Below are 19912 nucleotides of genomic sequence, written 5' to 3' on the forward strand. Positions count from 1 at the left end.
ACACTTCACTCAGAAGCGGAGCTGGTGCTGCTGCGGCCGAAGTGGGGGATTGGGTTGCCAGACTTCGCACAGAAGTCTGACGCCTCCTCTGCGGTGCATTTCAAAGTTTGAAAATCGCTTACTGTGATATCGCATCGACGGTTTGAAGCAAAATCTGCGTGTTGTTTGAGGGGGATTCGACTGTGTCGCTGAACTTTGAAGTATCGATCGTTTGCATTCAAATCATTCAAGTTGTCCAGGGGCCCTTACTTCCACCCTCGGGGTCATGTGGCATGAACACTCAGGCGAACATTCACACACACGGTAAGCTCCGCTCATTCATGATATATACCTTTATTGTTTACGTTTAATGATGGATTTACTGAATTTGAAAAAAGAATGACGTGCGGCAAATGTTCGCAGAGCGCCATGGTGTGTTGATCTAATACAACTACATCACATAGGGAAAATCCTTTTACACGCAGGACTCACAAGTACAATGTAAACACTGATTGTTTATTTTCATTTGTCTATAAACTCAGAGTATGTGAGGTTGTTTGAATTTGTAGAGCAGCCATTTACAGGAGATAAAATACAATAGTGAGATTCAAATCGAAGGATATCTGTTCAAAATAGCTGTAGCAATGTCAGTAGAAGTGAATACAAAAGTAAAGACATGCAGAGGTGCCAGTCTGGCGTGGCCATGGTGGCGCTCGTGAGCCACGCGCTCCTGACGTCACCACCGTCGTCCTCGCCGCCTGTTCCACCGGTCTATATGGGGAAGAAGTCGAGTGGGCAATCTGAAACCAGGACAGTGTTAAGGCTGAGCACCTGCACCAGGGAGAGCACGGAGACAAATCAAGTACCCATCTTCTCCACCACGTGGACCTCCTCGATGCCGTTCCTGACGGCGTAGGTGTAGTAGAACCAGCAGTCGTTGGCGTCGCGCATTTTGCAGTGTCTCAGTGGGAAATCGTGGTCGAAGGGCTGCGGTAGATCTTTGGTTTCTTTGACCTTGATGAGGTGGAAGTAGCTGCAGTCGCGCTCGCACGTGTCTTTCTTCTCACCGGTCTGGAAGGCTCTGCACTGAACGCACTCTCTACCAAGAGAAGTTCAACTGGAGTCAGCGATGTCAGTCACTCCCGGTTTCCACGTCTGGTGTGCGGGATCAAGAAGATCCTGGGTCGGAGTGCCTCACCTGTGCGGAGAGCAGACGCCCGGGCAGGTGGGGCAGATCTCACAGGTGGGACCCTGGAACTTGGGGTCGGTACATCGACACACGCCGCACTCGCAGGTGCCTCTCCCATTGCAGATCTGTCCGTTGCTGGCCAGGCAGGTGGACGTGTCCAGCGAGCAGTCGCAGGCACTTCCTGTGTAGTTCGCGTCGCAGACACACACGCGACACTCGCAGCGTCCGTGTCCTGGACAGCCACAAGACTTGGCTCATGCCACAGAACTCAGTGGTGTTTCGCCGTTGGTGGTTGCTCACCTCCACACAGCTTGTTGTTGGAGCGGTCGCAGTTGAAGTTGTCGCACTCGCAGTACTTTCCGCTGTACACCTCGGCTGGGTTCTCCCGCTTCTTGCACTCGCAGGTGCCGCAGATGCAGTCGCCATTGTTGCTGCAGATGTCGGTGCCGTTGTCCTTCCTGCAGTTGGCGTCCAGGTCTCCGGTTCGGAGCTCGTCTATGCTGCACTCGCACAGACGCCCGACGTATCCTTCCTGACACCTGAAACAGTGGCCACTCGTCAACAGCGTCTCTCCCACCACTCGAAGCACAATCCTGAACCGAGAGACTCACTTGCAGCCCCCGCACTCACAGGAGCCTCGTCCACTGCAGCTGCGCCCGTTTTCATCCACGCAGTCGGACGGGTCCAGCGCCTGAGCGCGTTTCACAAGTTCAAACAAAAACCAGAAAAAAGTTCTTGACTCCAAATATATTTTTATTTGTAAAATAGTCATTTACTGGAATTGAAACACAATGATGCGATTCAAATGTAAATATATATATATATTTGCTCAAAATAGCAGTAGAATTAAAGCAAAACATTATTTTTGACCGTTTATTTTTGTAGCTGAAGTCAGAGGACTGCAGTCGCACTCACCAGCTGCGCACCGCACTCGGAGGTTCCGTGGCTGCTGCGGCACAGCGTGACGGATAACGCGGCGATCACAAGTAACCGCAGGTCCATCTGGAAGAGGACGAAAGGTGAGCGAACTGGCTGCGGAGCTCCACAAGGTCCTTCTACACAGGTAGAATTCAAGAGAAGTAGAACAGTAAAGCAAGACCCAAAGGAGCAAATCTGCGTATTCCTGGGAATGCAATGTGATAGTTGATATTTCAAAAGGTTGCAGTTTGAAAACAGAGGCAGACGAGAAACATCTGCAGTGTGGCAAGTTTGGGATGGGAGGAAGTTCATCTAGTTCCACATCATGACCTCATAATGAATTGCATAACTCTTAAAGATGTTTGTCTGATCCACTCCAGAAACTTCTGGGGAAAAAAAGTGGCGAAGTAACCAGAGAAGCCTCGCTGACACCCTTGCTTGGTAAAAAGCCAGCTCGTCTCCAACTCTCCACATGAAAGAGACATTTCAACATCTAGAATTGAACATGCCAGACACAGGAGCAGAGCAAAGAAACTCACTTCTGACTGAAGACCTCTGCTTCACAAGCGCTTTGGCGTGACGAGAAGACTCCGTTTCAAGGAAAACGATCTCAAAACTTTATATCTTGACTTATGCTCGACCGAACCCGTCCGAACTCCGCTCCGAAACTGCTGCTGCTGCTGGGACTTTTTCCCCTTTTCTGAAATTATGAAATCAGCCTTGCCATCAGGTCAAATTGGGCGGTGAGGAAAAGTTCCCATAGCACCATCATGTGTTGATCTAACGCAACTACATCACATCAAGAAAGTCTCAAGTACGACGTAAACGCTGATTATTTTAAAGGACTGGATGAAAAATATATATGTTCGGAATAGCTGCAAAGCTATATTATCTGGGAAACATGGATTCAAAAATGTTCTTCATGACATGACCCCTTCTGACTCCTAGAGTCAGAGTGAATCTGATCTAAGTGATTGGCGGATGAGTCACCTTCTGCAGCGCAGAAGTACTTGACTCCGCCCACACACCTTCCACCTTGGTTCCGAGGCAGACTTGCCACTCTGCCTCAGGAATGTGTCGTGATCTATCGCTCTTTCTTCAGCACAGACACAGAAGAGGTTTTGTTTTTTTTACAGAAACATTTATTCCATCAGGTCTTTGGAATGTTAAAAGTCGACCGGGTCAAACACAAAACTTTCACTTAAGGCCGCGCTGCTCCGTCTGACGTTCCCGACCCGAAGCAGTTGTGAGACGAACGTAACGATGGCACGAACAGTGACGAGGTACAAAACACCGGGTGACGTTCCGCCGAACGGAAAACCTCCTCGTTTAAAAGACGACGTCGTCTTCACTCTTTTATAAATCAACATAAACACATAGAATTCTTTTTTTTTTTTCATCTCAAACATCAGTGCAACGTTTCACGCATCGTCGTGCTGCAGCGCCTTTCTGCTCGTGACCGTGGGCGGAGCCTGGGTGGCGCCGAGTCGTCACAGTTTCAAACACAATAGAAAAGTGACGCACCGTGACGAGCGACATCATCAGGACCTATGTAACTAACTGAGAACCATGAGTGTAACAAATATTTACCTTTGAAAAAAGGATGAAAATGATGCTAACCAGACAATGGTGCGCGACTTCCTGTAAAGCACTACACGTCACGCTGTTGATGTCCGTCACAATTCTCCACTGAGTGTCACATGACCTCCAGTCCTTCAAACAACCCACAAAAAATATATATACAGAAACGTCACAATAACTTGCAGGTGCTTGGTGACGAAAAAGTTCCTGACGACGTTGGCAAACACAGTGTTGTCATGGCAACAGAGTCCTGGCGGTTTCTGCTTGGAGTCTTTGTCCTGCTGAGGTTGTTTACCCTGTTCGCTTGAGAATGCTCGTCACAGCAGAGGCAGAAAGGGGCTGCAGCACTCTTCGGTAGAAAATGGCGCTCAAATATATTAAAAGCTATTTACAATATCGTGGAGGAGTCATGTGACGTGAGGCCAACTGACACGCACACGTTCTATTGGACGCACACGGCTAATACAATCTCGACCTGTGTGTGTGTGAGTGTGTGAGCCCTGACTGATTCACCAGCTGATGGGAAAAACAAGCAGCAGACAAAAGGCAACATAAACAAAACGAATTAAAAAGGCACTGTTGGAGACATGACTACACACACACACACACACATACAATCTCAAGAACACGCTCTCTCTCTTGCACACACACACACATACAAACTAAAACAACTTGTTCAACAAATGTGTCATCGAAAACAGCGTTGTGGCTCCATGAATTGATGAACTCTGAGTTGGTCTCAGCACCAGCATGTGATCACGTCAAATCAACAAACGTCACAGCGACAATTAAACAAATAAATTTGTCTTTTTTTTTGCTGTACAGGTTCTTTGTACACAGCGCCCCCCGCTGGTCAGTCTCTCCACTGACGCTCCTGAGTATCACCGTCGGCTCACTGTCAGCGCCCCTCCCCTGCCCGTCTCTCTCTCCTGATTGGCTGATAGTCCCGGCCCGGCCGCCGCTCCGCCCCTCACGCCTCTGAGTAGTTCGTCTGTCCGTTCATCTTGTCCTTCTTTAGCTTCACTCCATCCACCAGCTCGAAGTTGTAGTTCTCCAGCGCCGACAAGTTCCTGTCCGTCATGCTGCCCTGCGAGCAGGCGCAGTACAGCACCACGCCACAGATGGCGCCCAGCAGCACGCCCAGCGCCGACATGGCGATGATGGTGATGAGGATGGGGTCCAGCGTCTTCAGCATGTTCCCAGGACCACCGAGCTCACCGGTCTCCTGAGGGAGGGAGTCCATGGCTGCGCGGGGGGACAGAGACACGTCACATGATCATCATGGTGGTCAGGACACAATGAAGCACAACATCATGACCCTGCGGAATTCAAATAGAAAGTTTTGCTCCTCAAGTTCAGGACATGAACTCGCCCGAGGACAGAGCTCTGAGGAACACCGCGGTGAGAACTTAAATTGGACGGCGACTGTGATGCTTCGGTAGAGCAGTACCGTATATTCCGTATAGATCTTGTTCACGCATAAACTGCACCAGTCTGTGCTGTCGAAAGGTCAGTAAAAATGCACGAGGATCACCTGTAAACTAGTTTGGAAAACAGGCTCCAGCATGGAGACTGACTCTTGAAACAAACTGGGCACTGTTCTGAACTGGAATCATGAACACCTCACATCTTTTATTGACATTAAAGCGCTCAAAATGTGCTGTTTTCGTCCATGCGTCCGAAGTTCAGACCACAGTTGGCCTCAGCTGCTGGAGATCGGTTCTGTGCAAACACGTGGTTGAAAACAGCACATTTTGAGCGCTTTAAGGTCAAAACGTGATTTTATCGGTTTGACGTGATGAGTCTCAATATTTCGGCAGCATGATGCTCTTTAGCCTGTAAAAAACCATATATTAGCCGTGTTGTTGTATAAGTCTCAGGGTTCAGACCGCGAGAAAAAAGGCAGCGGCTTATAGTCTGGAAATTACGGTAATGCTAAGGGTCAGAGGAGGAAGAGGAGCAGTAGACGTACGCAGGATGAAGATCTCAGTGGGTGGCGACGCAGAAGCTTCTGGATCTGTGAGAGAGGAACCCGGATCAGAACTCTGATGTTGCAATTGGGGTGTCGCCGTGGCAACAGTGACTCACCTCTGCAGTCCTCCATGTTGATCCTGTCCATGATGCGGATGTTGTCCACTGCGATGTGACCTCCGCTGCGCCTGTCCGCAATGCCCTCCAACACCACCTGAGGAGCACATGATCAGAAGTCGACCACAAAAGTAGCAAGCTGTGATGAGCGTGACAGTATTCCAGGTCACATGACGTGGCGCCAGTACCTGATAGGGGGCGCTGGAGTGCGGTAGCAGCACGCGGCCTTCTCTCCACCTGCTGCCCTGGTGTCCGCTGATGGTCCTCAGAAGCAGACTGCCGTCCGCCTCCGTCCTCTGGCGGATGAGCAGCGCTCCGGCCCGCTCGCCGAACACGTGGTACCAGAAGGACATGCAGAGGTCCGAATCCGGCGTGGCGATGGCAGGACTAGAGAGTCGGGCCACGCGCTCCCGGATGTCACCGCCATCGTCCTCGCCGCCCACTTTACCGGTCCATTCCGAGTCCAAGAGCTCCATGTAGATGAAGTCCCCCGGTTGGCCTGCAGGGGGCGCCACAGGACAGACCGTGAACCCAGAGAATCATAGACGGTTTCCAACACAACTTCAACACACACATTTATGACAAAGTGACACATCCCTCACGCCAGATGTCACTCTGACTTCCTCCATCCTCGCATCCCAATATCAGCACTTAAAGACCAGTAATACAGGAAGTGATGTCAGATTTACGCTGCCTGATGCAAGTCAGCTTGAGTCTGAAAACCATTTCCAGAGCGTACCACACAGCTGCACCTGAAAGCTGAGCACAAATGGAACGCTCCACCGCTGCCTGAGCAACAGAGGTTTCAGCTCTTCAAACAGAATCCCAGACTGGGTCGATCCGAACCCTCAGATCTGTTAACTTTTCTTCACAGAGCGATCACGAACACGTGTGCTAATAACAAGCTTAAAAGACTCGTGAAACTTTGATCGGCTTTTAGAACAACAAAGGCGACGAGAAGGAAAAAGCGGCAACACAACTCCAAGCGTCTGCTTCCTCCGGAGCTCATCAACTGGTGAACGCTCTGAAGCAAAGACCCTGGTGCGTTCAAGGACCTTCGACTTCTCAGAAGTTCCTTTGTTAACACCACAGTTCCACAGGGCTTCTTCAACACTGAATAGTTGCATGTGTCACTGAGAATCACTGACTTCAGTGAACACATCTTTGCAGTGCTGGAAGTGTGACATTAGTGTCCCCCTTCATTTTTGTCACATTTGGGTTCCGCTGATGTGGTTGTGGCCCAGATTCATCTCTCTGAATAACAAGCACGACTCTGCCGCCGAGGCCAGCTCATCAGCCCAAAACTGATCGATATGTTTTTCCCATGTCCCTCGAAGGCCTCGTCGATCCGGCCATTCATCTGGACCGAAGAATTCTCTGCACATCTGGAGACTGGTTCGAGTTTTCTACTTCAGGTGAAGTCGACATGACATCCTTCATCTCGGCGCCGCAGCCGTCGCCATGGCAACATCCATCACTGAGAGCTGGGAGCAGCTGCGACGATGATGAATGTGATATTCTCAGCTTTCGGCGCGTCGGGGACCTTCAATCTTTTCTGAGTGAAAATGTTTCAAGGTTCGAGGAGTTGGAGGAAAACAGTCACCAATGTTCAGTCACAAGGAGAGTTCTGGAAGAGGCCGGCTCTCGCTCGACAGTGGAGCTGCAGGCTAGTTTCTCTGGGTACTCCAGTTTACTCCTGCATTGTTGAGCTGCCTATCTATATTCAGAATGACTCCCATAAAAAATATTAATATATAAACGTAATGGGAATTATTGTAATTTGCATTGTGCATCATTTTAAGTGAGATGTTGTACAGTAAGAAAGAAAAAAAAGATGTATTTTTGTGTATCAAAATCCAACAAAAAGAAATCTCCATAAAATCATAAAAAAATAATAATACAAGAAAATTAAAGGAAGATGTTTCTAAAATGAAAGTTATGGACAGGTTTCTGTCAAAGAGACACTTAAACTTGAGTTGTTCAAGAACAGCCACAAAAGTTATGGACACATAACTTCATATCCCAGAGAGTTCAAAAGTTCCCTCACCTGTGTGGTCCAGGGTTGGGCCTCGGTGGACGGCAGGGGCACCGCTGTTCTGGATCATCCAGGCCGCTCCAGAACCCGTCTCTCTGGTCCAGCCGCAGAATGAGGAGAAGTCAAAGCTGCAGGCGAACCACAAGTACGCTGCAGAAGAAGAAGGGTTGTTAGCACGCAGCTACATGACCATTGACATGGACACGATTGAACCACAGTCTCACCTGGGATGTCCACAATGGATCCTGCTGTCGTGGTTCCTGCCAAAGACAGAGGTCAGAGGTCAGATGGAAGCTTCTCCCGTCATCATGGACCCGACATCTATGCAACTTTCACGTTGTTCGCTCTCCAAACTTTGACTAGACAATTCTCTGGTGGAGTTACTTCACCTCTACATGAGCAGTTTGTGATGGGAACTTTGTGTGGCATCATAATTTAGCAAATGGATGGATTTCTTAGCAAATGGAACTATGCTGTGCTGATCTCAGATCAGTGATATCAGAGAACGTCCTGTGGTCACTGACAGGTTGTGATAAACAGCGGCCTTATGATGAAGAAGATCAGAGGGTGTCCTTCTCAAACAGATGCAGGAAGTTGCTGTACCTGAGTCATAGTCCTCGGGTGTTCGACCCTCGCTGCCACAGTCTGGTCGCCCGTTCTCACACCTGGAGGGCGGAGTCGTGCCGGGGGCGGTGACGGGCGACGTGGTGGTCGCTCCGAAGGTCGTGACAGGAAGCGTGGAGGCGACTGGAGTGGTGGGAGGGACTGGAGTGGTGATGTCTGCCGAGGACGAGAAGAGCGAGGTTGACTGCATGACCTCTGGGTGACCTTTGACCCTCGCTGAGGTCGTAAAACTGCTCGTGAGGAGAGAGAACAGCTGGAGAACACGGCAGCTCTCCAGACGTGTCTGTTAGCGACACAGACGAGTGTTCCACGTCCAGAGGAACATGTTTGTGATGCTTCATCACCGAAACAGAGACATGAACAGCAGTAAACACACGGAGATGATGAATCACAGATGTTCGGCGAATAATTAAAACTTGGTTCAGCGCGTGATTAAACTGCTGACTCGACGGATCCGCACGCTCCATCGTGAGCTGGGATTATCTCCCTCAGCAGGTCGCAGCAAATAAAGGCGGTGGGACTGATCAAACGAGTCTCACGTGACCAGAACTTCGGGAAAAGTCTGACGTCTTCAACTCTTCTTAACTTTGGTCTTCACTGAAGGAGAAGCTGCAGTCGTCCTTCTACCACTCCTCTCATCTTTTTCTTCCTCAGGCCTTTCCTGTTTCATCTCTCTCTCACACACACACACACTCTTTGTCTACTCAGCATCTTGAGTGTGTTACCATCGTTTACCTTCAGGGCAACCAGACACTCCACCGCAGATCCTCCATTTGCTCTTGCTCACTTCCTTCCTCAGCCACCTCCATCACTCACTGAAGCACACCCCTCTCATCTTCTCCCTCTCAGATGACTGACAGGACGCACACGTGTCTCGGTGTTTTGTCTGTGTTTCTGTCTAATCCCAACAAACCATACCACGGTGATTTAATTCCGCCTCACTTAACGTGCTGTCTGCTCTAATTCTGGCTGATTTCCACCGTCGCTCTGCGCTTCTGCGTAACATCACTGCGATATTAAAAATGGAAGAGACGGGTCGGAGCGCCGCGGGGACGACAGCGACCATATCCAGAGCAGCGTGATTCAATTTCATGTTCGGTGGACAAACCAAACCGGATTACACGTCTGCGACAGTGTCCTTACCGCAGGTGGACCTGGCCAGGAGACGGACCCTCTTGCTCAGTCGTGGTCGACTGCACAGCGACACAAAGCCCTGAACTTCGGAGTGAAGAAGTGTCACTCACCGTCCAGCTCGCAGCCCAGCAGCTCCAGTCTCAGACCTATCCCCTCCAGGGTCGCTCTCTCCGGGTAGATCCGCACAAAGCGGGTCACCAATGGGCCCACCGGTCTCAGCTCCGGTGTGTCGTGGTTCTGATTCCCTAAAAAGATCTGGGAAAGAAAACAGGTTGGAGTGAGCCTGCGGTTCGAGGAGGAGTTCACTAAGGCTCAAGTGTTGGCCCTCGACTTTTTCTACATTCCAGAGCGTGGAGATCTGAGCTGGGCAGTGAACAACAGCTGACGTGTGAGTCCAGTTGAGGACAGTGTGAAGGCTCTCAGAGGGGAAGCAAAAAGGACTCATGAATCAAGAGAAAGTGTTAGACCCGCACATGAAGCTCATAAACTTGATCAAACCAATGTGAGATGAAGATAGAAGAAAACCTAAACTTCAATGGACTAAAACAGGACACGCCCAGTGGAGGTCAGGCATTTGACCCAGCGACCCTGCTGCTACGATGCGAACGCTACACCCTGCCCCCAGCTTCTTATCTCTTCTTGTTAATAAACTGGTTGATGCAGTTGGTGTCCAGGCTTCCGTCTGCAGGCCATGCTCACATCTGGAACGCATAGATGAGGACGTGGCGCCGCGGCCCGAGGAGAGGAAGCTCTGCGGCATGAATTTCCTCTGGACGGGTCAGGAGTTGTCTAAACAGCCGGGAGGAGCGGGGGTGCCGGAGATACGGTTCTGTTCAAGATGCTGCCGATTTTGTGGTTGTCGACTTCGGAACTATCTCTCAGAGGTTTGACTGCAGCTCAGAGCTGCTGAGCTGAGTCTGAAGTGAGGAAGCATCTTCACCAGGGAAGCTTCAGAACTAGTGAACTGGTCTGGGACTTGATAGTTCTCCTGAGCTAACAGGGAAACCTGCTCTCAAGAATCACATACATAAATCATTTGATGCTGAGAGATCAAACATTAAAGAGCAACAATGTCTCTGATGTGCACAGCTCAAAAGTATTTTCAACTGTTGAAATAGCAACAGAAAACCATCAAATATTCCCCACCAAAAAATGTAAGAATCTTACTCGAAAAAAATCCACACATCAGCTTCAAAACTTCTGATTTGTCAGCAGAAAACCTATGCGGATCTAACATCCACAAACACAGAAGACGATTCTGAAGTCTGAACTCTGAACAAGGATAATGAAAGATTAAAATGTATTAATAAAAACGTAAAAAAATCAAGCTAATAAAAAGAAAAATACAACATCAAAACCAAAGTTTTCTGAGAAAAATCAGATATAAGTTCCTTAAATAAAAAAAAAGAAAAGAAATATGAAGTTAAAATGTTTCAACAATCAAAAGTAAAATATTAATGAATAGCTTCAAAACAAATCCTTAAACTGACATGACAACAAGACAAGCCGCCTCAATGAATGTGAAGGTAAATAAATAAAATCCAGTTTAAAGTCAAGATTGTGAGACACACTCATATTTAGACATTCAAACAGAAAAATGGAGGGAACGATTAAAGTCAGTCTATCATGCGATTTCTATGTTCAAATCTCCTCTATTTGGGAAGCTGGAGGATGTCGATGATGTGACTCACTTTGGGCTTGGTGCTGTTCTCCTCGGTGAAGATGGTCCACGTGTCTCCGTCAAGACTGTGTCCCACCTTGAAGCGCTTCATAAAGACGTTCCTGTCTCGATGCTTCCCTCCCTGGATCACCAGGCCGCTCAGCATCTTGTCCTGACCCAGGTCCACCTGAAGGGGGAGCCAGCGAGACTCAGGTTTAGCAATGAACTTGACGACAAAGATCAGCATGAAACTTCATTATCAAATCACTCACTAGAGTCTCGAGAAGTTTTCACATTTCATTTCAAATTTAGGTCAAACTACAACAGTCACTTTCTTATACATTTCTACAATGTATAAGACAATATTGCCATACACTTGAAGGGTAAGTTTATGAAGCATATTCTTTACTGCATACAAAGCTAAAGTGCAAAAAGACCTGGAGCCACTCGTTCCTGAAGGGCTGCTTGACCTGCTGACCGGTCCATCCCGACCTCCCGGTCAGCAGACGAGCGTTCTCAGCCACCCAGCCTCGGTCGGCGTACGACGAAGCGCTGATCTGAGCGTCCGAGATCTGACCCGAGACCATCCCCAGCATCCCAGCGCACGGGTAGTCTGAGCAGAGAGAGCCGGGTCAGAACAGGGCCGTCTGAAATCTCCCCGTCACTCACAGCTGGCTCACCTGACGTCCGGCAGCCGTAGACCTCGAAGCGCATGCAGATGCCCTGCTCCCAGGTCATGGGTCGGATCCGGATGTAGCGAGCCAGAGTGGGTTTAGGGAGGAAGGAGCGGACCTCGTCTGTGGGGTTGCTGTTGCCCTGGAAGATCTGACGACACAAGGGGCTCACCTCAGTCGTCAAACTCAAACATTGTCAGTGCTTATCTTTGAAAAGCGGAGGAACAAGCTGAAACATTGTTGCTTTTCTAGAGATCGACATCATAGGCGATGAAGTTTCTGTCACCAGGGTGCAGCACTGAGCGACAGCCTGCCGCTATACCAACATTACTGCAGTAGACTCAGGGATTGACAGCAAAAGAGTGAGCCACCAGCACAATATTACAGAGTACAAGCTCTGGTCTTCGTCTCTTCGCGGCTCTCAGCAGGATGTTTTTGTTATTTGGCTGACGGCAGCCCAATCTTTCTTATCGCACTTCTCCTGAGAGCATCCTGTTGCTAGGTTACGAGGCTAATGTAGCAGCGACGAGGAGCCAGCCAGTTGCATGAATGTGATATCGATGAGTCTGATCACAGACCCCGGACTGTCGGGGTGGAGGGCGCGTGGACGCCAGCTAATGCCGCCGACGGCCGAAACACTGGAGGCTAGTGTTTGATGAGCTGAGCAGACAGACGGCTCAAGGGTGATGACAAAAGGAAAGACAGCAGCAGTTCTAGTGCAGGATCTGGGAACATTTAAGATTCGTCTCCGAACTCAGATGAAAGTGTGTTTGTGTTGTAAAAACATGAGCCATAAAGCAGCAATAATATGGAATTAGGAATCACATGAAGCTCTACTGATTTTACCAAGAGAAACTGAGGTGATCAAGACACGGCCCGGGGGCCCCTTTAGGCCCCATGATGGCAGCGATATCACTGTCACGTTGGAGACATTATAAATTATTGTTTTTATGTCGTATTTTCTCTTTATATTCGTTCCACTATTATCTTTATAAATACTTCTGACATTTTGTTTGTTCACCTTTCTAAAAAAGGTTTATGCGTTTATTTTATTCCGATTCATTTTGGCAGTAGAATAGCTTAATTTTGATCAATAGTTTTGCCTTTTATTTTATTATTATTATTATTTTTTACATTTGCTTTTGTACTGTTTTGTTATCATTTTACTAGATATCACTGTGGACCACCAGGGGGTGCTATAAGAGATGTGCTTGGAGCAACGCTGACCGACGCTCAGACAGATCAGTCCTGGTCCTGATATGACAGACCAGATCCAGCGTCCTCCCGCTCCTGGTCCTGGACTCACCTTCTGCTTGGATCCCTCCTTGACAGGCAGCCAGTCCTCCCCGTTGGAGCTCAGGTCCACTTTGTAGGATTGAACAAAGTAGCGCTTCTTCGTCTCTTTGGAAATCGCTCCCTGAGTCCCGATGGCGCTGACGAAGCGCAGGAAACCCAGGTCCACCTGAGCCACGGAGAGATGGTTGTTAGTTTGAATCCCGGGTGACGTGAGCAAATCATTCACTCCTCCCCTCCAACACAAAGGAGAGGAGGATACATGAGAAGAGAACCAGGAGAAGACCCCAAAAAAGGTAGCAAAACCTAACAAGAAAAACAAGAAAAGAAGAAGAAAATATACAACAAATGAAAGGATGAATAGAAAAAGAGAGGATGGAGAACATCAGAGAAAAAAAATGGAACAAGTGGAACAGGAAAAACACAAGACAGGGGAACACAAATGTTTTCGTTACAACACTCAGGGGAGAACCTTCTAATAAAACCCAGACACTGTTCTGCTGAGCTCAACATAAATCAAGTCTCGTCGGTCGTCCACCTCTGAACCGTAAGACTTTCTGGAAGTTTCCTGGGAAACGCCTCTCACAACACTGATGAGGGGTGGTCACATGACCTCTGTGTCATGGTCATGTGACCAACATCCTGTTTTTAGTTCTGGACTCCTGAATCACAAATACACTTTGTGGCTTGAGCCGCAGGCTGTTGGTGTGTGTGTGTGTGTGTGTGTGTGACATCAGACTAATTCAGAACATACCAGACTGTGTGTGTGGGAACCAGAACTGGACCAATTTTATGGTTGTCTACCCGCATCACTAATGACTAGTGTGTGACCGACTGTGTGTTAGTGTGTGTGTGTGGAGCCCAGTGAGAGAACAACAGCGCAGTTTTATGTGGACAAATTCAGACCAAGATTGTCTACAAGGAGGAGGTCCTCCATGTCAGACCTGTCTACTGTAGAGGACGACATCGTCCTGAACTCATCCATTCGCTCATCTATTTCCACAATTGCACCAGAAGAACGAGGAGCACCAACACACCAGCCGATGCCTCCAGCTCTTCAGACCTCCAGACACTCTCGACTTGTTAGTGGAACTCTCCAGACTCATAAAACACCATTAAATTCATCAGTAGTTTAGAGACTCTGACTTCATTATCGTGATCCAAATAAAGTTAGAGAGCCTCAGAGCTCTTCACCACATTGTTCACCGCTCCTGGACCACCCGAGAATGAAGCTCCAAGGCTCGGAGCCGGGGCCAGACTGGAGCGGTTCCTCCAGTCGGGAGCAAGGATGGAGCCCAGCTACTGTTGTGTGTTTCCGCTCACAAGATGAGGAGGATTCTTCTCCACCACGAAATGACTTTTTCTCTTCCCCGTGCGTCGACATTATCGTGCGAAGCTGCGATCTGAGAACAAGACCCTGATAACGGATCCCCTCCCTCTTCATCTTCGGCGACACGTTCCGTTTGAAACGAGAAGATTTAACGAGATACGGATCGTCGCAGATATCAGCCGCCGGTCTCATGAATCCTTATCTGAGGCAAGGCCGTTCTTCAAAGTCGCTTCATGAGTCCGACTTTATCACATTTAAGCATAATTCAGTTGACTAAACTGCAGCGACGCTTCGTCGATCCACGCTCTGCATCACAGCAGGAGGAGAGGAAAGAGAGGGACCTGGCTTCTGAAGAAGAGATGCAGAACCTACAGGCGTCGCCATGGCGACCAAGGTGTTCAAACATTGCCCAAACGTTAGGCCCAACCACAGGGTTCGGCCATTTGAAGCTTCATCCACAGATGTAGGCCACTCGCTGACGCGTCCCTGAGGAGACACCGAGGGTCTCTGGAGGATCTGGAGCCGGGATCTTCCCCACAGCTCACATCCCTGATGAGTTCTCCAGATGCTGCTCCAAGACTCAACGACGGCAGCAGAGGAAGGAAGTCCTTCCTGCGTGCTTTGGTGTGTGTATTTGTCTTGTGTGTTCGGGTGTGTTTTCACGTGTGTGTTTGTTCCGAGTGGGTCTTCGTGTCTGATGATTCCACTGTGTTCGTGAGGCGTGTGTGTTCATGCTGAGGTTGTCTTCTCACCACTGTGTCAACACACACTCGCAATAGTGACCTGATGACGTCACATGACTTGAGGAGTCACTGGTTCTGGAGAGACTGTCCAGCCCGGGGGTCCGGTAGCAGGGCAAAGTCCCGGCGGACAATAGAGGGCCGTTATTGCTAATAAAGTGACTTCCTGTCCGCTTCCTGTTTCGACCCTCGCGGGAAGGAAACTGCGCTCTGCTGTCAGAGGAGGCCATTGTGAGTCTTCCTCTACGAGTTCCTGTCTCACACAATGGGACCCCAGAGGCAGCCCAGACCGTGAGCGGGTGGCCATTGTTGACCGGAGAAGAATAGAGGAATAAAAGTCACCCCAGATTCCGACTGAGAGCGGCAGAGAAAATGAACAATGCCACGGCCAACATCTGCAAATTCAGATGAAGATCTTCGAGTGAGACCATCCTGGTTCTAGAAGGTTCCAGGTTTATGAACTTCATACTGAACCCCTATAAGCCTTCGGTCCAGAACAGTGCGTCGCCACCCGAGTCCACTGACCTGGATCCACTCGCGGACCGTGTCGTCCGACGGCGTCCAGCCGTTCTCCTGGTAGTTGAGTCGAGAGCGTTCAGGCGACCAGTTGGAGTTGTACTGCGACGAGGCAGTGATCTGGTTGGAGGAGATCTCTCCGGACTCCATGCCCAAAGGAACCAGGCAGGCAAAGTCTGAGGAGCAGAGGAGAGTAGGTCAATCTTCCCGCAACACAGTGACCAGAACCAACTGGAGAGACGCTGAGGAGACCAGAACTTTTGAGGAGACAAACATCCATCCATGCCTTTCTGCTGTAGAATTTTATTTGCTACCTCCTCCTTTATTGAGTATAAGTTTCGCAAACATTTGAGGAAACAATCTCTTGCGACACAGACTGTTAAGATCTGAAAAACAAACATGGCTTCTCATCATCTTAAAGGTCAATGAGAAGAAGAAGAGCCAGGAAGCTTCTGCGGACGCCACCGAAGTCTCTCTGTTGAGCAGGAATGTCGAGCGACTGATTCTGGCACTGAACACTCGGGCTCTCCTCGGCAGCGGCCAAGTCACAGACGAAGCCTCCCGAAGTGACGGGCGCGCTGAATATTTCTGGTTCTGGTCTGACTGGTGGAAAGTGTTGCAAGCTTCCAAACACTCGGCGGCGTGGCGGGGACGAGATTGGACCGAGCGGAGCTCTGTGCTGGGAAACTGTCGAGCTGCTGCAGGAAGCACTTTTCGTCAACTGCTCTGCTGACTCGACAGCTTCCGAGTTTGCTTCTCGATTCCCCGACACTGCAATAAAAGTGTGATTTGTGACCCGATAGTGCAGCAACAGGTTGGCGTTCTTATCCACACACGATCTGTTTTGCTGCACATCTGGACCTGAGGTGGAAATGTGGGTCAAACACGGCGCGGAGACGAACCACGTCTGAACTCAACTTCTAACTCCTGTTTTTTTCATCCCAAACTTTTTAATGCCTCTCAACTTTATTTTGCTTTCGGTAGCTTTATTTTTACTGAATTATTTTCTGAAAATTCCATTGTTTTTCCACAAAGAAATGTACATTCTCTATTTTATTTTAATGTCACCTTTTCTCAAGTATTTTAAAGGTTTTATTTTCATTGTTTCATTCATTTTTCAATCTTTAAAATGTATTTTATTTTTATTGTAGTTCGACTCATTACTTTATATTGTTATTATTTACTATTATTACACAGTATATTTGCATTTTAATCTAATCTATGAGAATTGTTATTATCATCTAAATTTATCCTTTTTTCATTTCGTGTCATTTAAAAATTTCATCACTATATTATCTTTGTCTAGTATTTTGAATTTGAAATTTTGTATTTTTTTTGTCATTAAGGTCAAAAAGTATTTTTACCCCAAGTTTATTTTCAGCGTTTTTACCCTTTTCATGAATTATTTTTAGTATCAACTTTTTAAAGTTTTTATTTTTAATTTTATTTTACTGACCATTTCCTCTTCTGCATTACTTTTTTATTCTATTTATGAAAAGTCTCTATTCAACTCACTTTTTATTCCTGTGCTGTTCTTATTTTCATCTTAAAAGCATTCAGCTCAGCATCAAAGGCGCACATGGGCGGTCAGGAGAAGGTGTGAAGGTGTTTTCTCACCTAGACTGACACCTCTGAGGAGTCTTTGTGAAATCAAGTTCCTCCACATTAAACAGTTTTTCCTTAGCGATGACTTGTGCTTGACGCCGTCTCTGACGACAGTAACCAGAGATGAGTGCGCAGATGTGTCTCCTTTTCAAAGACGCTAAAAGACGCGTGCGTGGAAACACAGCGGTTAAGCGGCTTTGCGACGCAACTGTCACATCTAAAATCGAGAACGATGTAATTTGGTTTTGTCTCCTCGTCAGAGCCGATAATCCTCTTAGCTCAGCTGTGGGTCCGAAGGCAGGCGCGATGTTGGAGCAGAGATAATGGAGCCGTGTGACACGGCGACACGCTCTCTCCTCCAGATGAAACACAAACCTGGCTGGAGCCACCACACCTGATGAGCGACGTCAGCTCACTCGAACACTCTGTGCATCCAGAGGTTGCTGACCTCCAGTCTCGCTGTGGTGTTTCCTGTATCTCAAATGTCAAATATATTTGATTTTTTAGACTGTTATTTTCCTTTATTTGGAGTCACACTTCAACTTGACTATTGTTTTATGTTTTCACAGGAGCTAATTCTTCTTCATCCTATTTTAACATTTTTAGTTCTTATTTTTCCAGTTTGTTTTGTCATTGGCATTTTTTCTTTCTTGTATCATTTTTAATTTAAATAGCTTTATTTCTTTCAAGTTCATACTTTATTTTCAACATTATCTCTTCCTTATTTTCTCTATATAATCAAATGTTTTTCACCCAGAGGAGGAGTGTGGTCGATATCTAAAATGACACCTTCACCTCTGACCTCCACCATACGATTCACTGTCACATGACGTCCTCGATTACAAACTCCATTCTCTTCCTAGATCAAAGGGCCGCTCCGGCGCGGTCACGTGACCATTCACTCATTCACCCTCACGCCTGGTAAATTGCATCTTTATATTCTTGAACACGTCTGAGAGATTAAATCCGCCTCCATAATCTACAGCCCTTCTCCCCCTCCGCGAGCCCGAAGGACAAACCCCGCTCACTCTCGCACGACACGTCGCTTCTGATCTCAGCGGTGTTAAACTGCATTTACATTCAGATTTCATCTCGATAACTTTGATTTCCAGCTCGGCTGCGGCGAGGATTTCATCATGTGAGGGAGAAGGCTCAGCTCGTTTCCACCAGTGAAGCTCAAGAGCAACATGAAACAGAGCGACACATGGTTGTGTGGACACTGAGTTAGACAACTCACTTCCTGTGTAACAAATTTACGTCTTTCTTCTTCTGCCTTTTAACCAACAACCATTGCCTTGCCACAGCAGTGTAGCTCTGTCACTTTTACTACCACCAACATTGACATTAATAGCTCACCTTGGTCCGTGTGTCCTGGCGGGAGGTTCCTCTCTCGGATGGTGTAGTTGGCGGAGAAGCCCTCCTTGGTGATGGCGTTGTCGGTGGTGATGGTCATGGACAGGATGCCCGTGTAGGAGATGACCCGACCGGGCGAGCTCTGTCCACAGTATCGCCCGATGTGAGGTCCGACTGAAAAAACAAGGAGCACCTTCGACTTGAGCTTCGATCAACACGTTTCTATTGTGTGTTTATATCGGTGTATAGTTTGATGCTCTTTACTCTGTTTAAAAAGTTATATTCAGGCCTTCAACAGCGGCAAGCATCGAGCCCTCTGGCTCAGCTCACTTCTTCACTGAACAGCAAATGTGACACGTTGGTAGAACATCATTTCTAGTCATCCCAAAGTCTCTGGAGTCCTCAAATGTTAGTATTCCGGTCGCGTCGTCACCACTGGAGCCGATGCTATCGCGCTCTCCTCTCATTGTGCAGAAAAAAAAGCAACACTCTCACGGCGAGTTTAAATAATCTGCGGGATTATTCTTATCAGTTACAGAGCGGTGCAGGTTGTCGTCGCTGCGTGACGGATTATATCTGGAATGATTTTTGCTCCGCCGAGCGGGTGCAGATACAATCGAGTGTGAAATGAGAAAAAAAGGCTAGAGGCAGTAACACAACATTTATCTGTTAAATAGTCGCGTCCTCGGAAAACAAGCCGAATTAAATCCCGGCGTCCTTGACTGTCGGAGCGACGGCGCTGCAGCGAAGCGACGGCGGAGAGAAACGATCGCTGCCAGCTTCGGCCTCGACCTCCAGAGAGAGCTGAGTCCTAGTCGCTTTTAGACAGAACGTGCTGACTCATCACTACACATATTGGTCTCTGCAGGTGTTTGTGTTTGTTTCACCGTGTCTTTATCCACCTCTTATGTATCTGCTTCTCCGTTTCTGCATGTCACTGACTCCATCTTTGCCGCCACAACCTCACTATCTGTTTATTGTGTGAGTCGACTCACCTATGAAGGTGATTTAAAAACCAGCACATCGGTTGGAGTCCGCACTTTCCACACCTTTTTTCCTGCTTCCGTGGTAACGTTTTGTGTGTCATTGCATATGGAATGTGAAAAATTACAGATGTTCTGGAGAGAAATCATTCATTTAATTTCTAAATTAACAGACATTATGCTTCGCTTTGATGCAGAATTGTGAATTTT

At 48.0% G+C, this 19912-nt stretch overlaps 2 protein-coding genes across 3 annotated transcripts in view; both read right to left on the reverse strand.

Annotated features, from left to right (window-relative positions):
* Positions 1–341: 341 nt before the first annotated feature.
* On the reverse strand, positions 342–3796 carry LOC128769082 (integrin beta-1-like). Its single transcript, XM_053882378.1, has 7 exons — positions 3677–3796; positions 2084–2170; positions 1780–1859; positions 1469–1707; positions 1178–1400; positions 846–1078; positions 342–779 (listed from the first exon to the last, which is right to left on the reverse strand). The coding sequence occupies exons 2-7, from the start codon at positions 2168–2170 to the stop codon at positions 751–753; spliced, it is 891 nt and encodes a 296-aa protein (XP_053738353.1). The 5' UTR covers positions 3677–3796; the 3' UTR covers positions 342–750.
* Positions 3797–4637: 841 nt separating this feature from the next.
* The window catches only part of LOC128769080 (neuropilin-1a-like), a 35269-nt gene continuing 19994 nt past the window's right edge, over positions 4638–19912 (reverse strand). The window contains exons 5-18 of one of the 2 annotated variants that reach the window (XM_053882374.1): positions 18723–18893; positions 15771–15937; positions 13189–13344; positions 11889–12033; positions 11646–11821; positions 11240–11395; positions 9659–9803; positions 8394–8570; positions 8015–8050; positions 7803–7940; positions 5944–6254; positions 5756–5852; positions 5640–5684; positions 4638–4912 (exon numbers count right to left, since the gene is read on the reverse strand). In XM_053882374.1, the coding sequence (XP_053738349.1) occupies positions 4638–4912; positions 5640–5684; positions 5756–5852; positions 5944–6254; positions 7803–7940; positions 8015–8050; positions 8394–8570; positions 9659–9803; positions 11240–11395; positions 11646–11821; positions 11889–12033; positions 13189–13344; positions 15771–15937; positions 18723–18893 (2195 nt within the window). Of the gene's footprint in view, positions 4913–5639; positions 5685–5755; positions 5853–5943; positions 6255–7802; positions 7941–8014; positions 8051–8393; positions 8571–9658; positions 9804–11239; positions 11396–11645; positions 11822–11888; positions 12034–13188; positions 13345–15770; positions 15938–18722; positions 18894–19912 lie in introns of those variants that run through there. The other variant, XM_053882375.1, reaches the window with a different exon arrangement.

The sequence above is a fragment of the Synchiropus splendidus genome, chromosome 13 (assembly GCF_027744825.2).
Source record: "Synchiropus splendidus isolate RoL2022-P1 chromosome 13, RoL_Sspl_1.0, whole genome shotgun sequence".
NCBI lineage: Eukaryota > Metazoa > Chordata > Actinopteri > Syngnathiformes > Callionymidae > Synchiropus > Synchiropus splendidus.

Bases quoted from the DNA above. Each gene is read 5' to 3' on its own strand.
- LOC128769082 (XM_053882378.1), bottom strand. From the start codon at position 2,170: ATGGACCTGCGGTTACTTGTGATCGCCGCGTTATCCGTCACGCTGTGC. The intron at 1,401-1,468 runs GTGAGCAACCAC...GTGGCTGTCCAG, and splicing joins CAACAACAAGCTGTGTGGAG to GACACGGACGCTGCGAGTGT. The intron at 780-845 runs GTACTTGATTTG...TCCTGGTTTCAG, and splicing joins CCACGTGGTGGAGAAGATGG to ATTGCCCACTCGACTTCTTC.